This window comes from Brassica oleracea, chromosome C7 (genome assembly GCF_000695525.1).
Source record: "Brassica oleracea var. oleracea cultivar TO1000 chromosome C7, BOL, whole genome shotgun sequence".
In the NCBI taxonomy this organism is placed as follows: Eukaryota; Viridiplantae; Streptophyta; class Magnoliopsida; order Brassicales; family Brassicaceae; genus Brassica; species Brassica oleracea.
The window spans coordinates 22839244-22840894 of NC_027754.1; the positions used below are offsets into that span (position 1 = coordinate 22839244).

Below are 1651 nucleotides of genomic sequence, written 5' to 3' on the forward strand. Positions count from 1 at the left end.
GTGTTCTGATTGCTTGGCGTGTGGTATTAGCAGATATCCGGGACCTCTGGGAAATTAGGGTTTTCCTAGTTTCCTTATTTAAACGGAAATCGACAGTGCGAATTTCGGTTCCCACAGTTGGCCGGGTGAAGCTGACGACCCTGAACTCGTTAGGTTGATAACAGACATTCATGCAGGTAGATTTGTGAAAGGTTTTTGGGAAGTGCAGGGGAATGCAAAGGGGAAGGGGAATGCGAAGAAGAAGAAAATGAAGGGTGGAGTTTCGTCAGAAGTTGAGCCACCCACTAAGAAACAGAAGAAAGTTAAGACACATAATGAGTCTGAAGCTGCTGCAGCGGGAAAGGGGTCTAGCGAGAAGTAATAGAAGGAATGTACCAAAGATTTGGAGTTGGAGAACAAAGCGACTCTGGCGACCATTGTGAGTACTCTGGATAATATTTCCAGAAAAATTGATCAGATTGACTCATGGTTGGAAGCTTACGAGTTAGACAGGAACAGACCATTGATGAACCAAAAGACCATTGATGACAGGGTGAAAGCTTTACTGGAGGAGCGTCTGAAAGATCTGGGGGTTGGAGAAACTCTCGAAAACAATGATAACCGCTCTCCACCATTACCAGTGGTTCAAACGCAGCAGAAGTCTGTCAATAGTCCAGCGTTAGCTGCGACTCCTGGTAAGGTTTTTGGACCGAAGAAGAATTTGGCCAAGGAGCTTGATAAGGAATCAAGGGTGAAAAGGACTTTGGATGAGGAGTTTGGTAATGTCGCTAAAGCTACTGATCTTGATAGTCAACCTCTTGATTTCGTAGTAATTTCTCCAGCAAAGGCTACTAAGGATGATAAGGATGCTAAGGTTCCAGCCTATGGACGCGGCTGCAGGGGCAACCGTATTGTTAAGGGTGAGGAAGCCGATGAGAAGAAAAAAGCAGCGCAGGCAGATGCTGCGTTTAAGAGGAAGGAGAAGGCTGAGGCTAAGAAAAAGGTGGCTGAGGCTAAGAAAAAAGATGCTGAGGCTAAGAAAAAAGAGGCTGAAGCTAAGAAAAAAAGAGGCTGAGGGTAAGAAGAAAAAAGAGGCTGAGGGCAAGAAGAAACAAGAGGCTGAGAGTAAGAAAAAAGAGGCTGAAGCTAAGAAAAAGGAGGCTGAGGGTAAGAAAAAAGAGGCTGGGTTAAAGAAAAAACAAGAGGCTGAGCTAAAGAAGCGAAAATAGGCTGAGTTAAAGAACAAAGAGGTGACTCCATCTGGAGAGGACAGTGTATTTGCTGATGTTACTGGCGAAGTTGTTGGGGGATAGAACGAATTTGCGCCGGAGTCTGACGTCGAGGGATCTGAACTGGTTAGATCTGCCATAATTAAGGAATATCGGGAGAAAATTGTTCAGTTAACTCCAAAAGGGTTTTCAAAGGCGGCAGTTTCTTCACCAGCAGTTTTTCCGTACGTAGGAGAGAATGGAACGACGTGCATGAAGAAAAATGTTACTCCTTCATCAGTAATATATGACCCTCTGGCACCTGTTGATCCGGTGCTACTCGAAAAACTGATGCAACACATTAAGGGAATTCCACCCAAACCACCAGCACCAGCAGATAAACCAGCAGTCCTCTCCGCTGATCATGAGGGTGATTTCTACAGCATACTCATCCATGAAAGACC

General features: G+C 45.1%; 1 protein-coding gene across 1 annotated transcript in view; it reads left to right on the top strand.

Annotated features, from left to right (window-relative positions):
• The window catches only part of LOC106302870, a 7888-nt gene that overhangs the window by 5670 nt on the left and 567 nt on the right, over window positions 1–1651 (top strand). Inside the window, exons 3-5 of the mRNA XM_013739277.1 lie at window positions 209–357; window positions 445–982; window positions 1293–1617. Of these exons, the coding sequence (XP_013594731.1) occupies window positions 209–357; window positions 445–982; window positions 1293–1617 (1012 nt within the window). The remainder of the gene's footprint in view (window positions 1–208; window positions 358–444; window positions 983–1292; window positions 1618–1651) is intronic.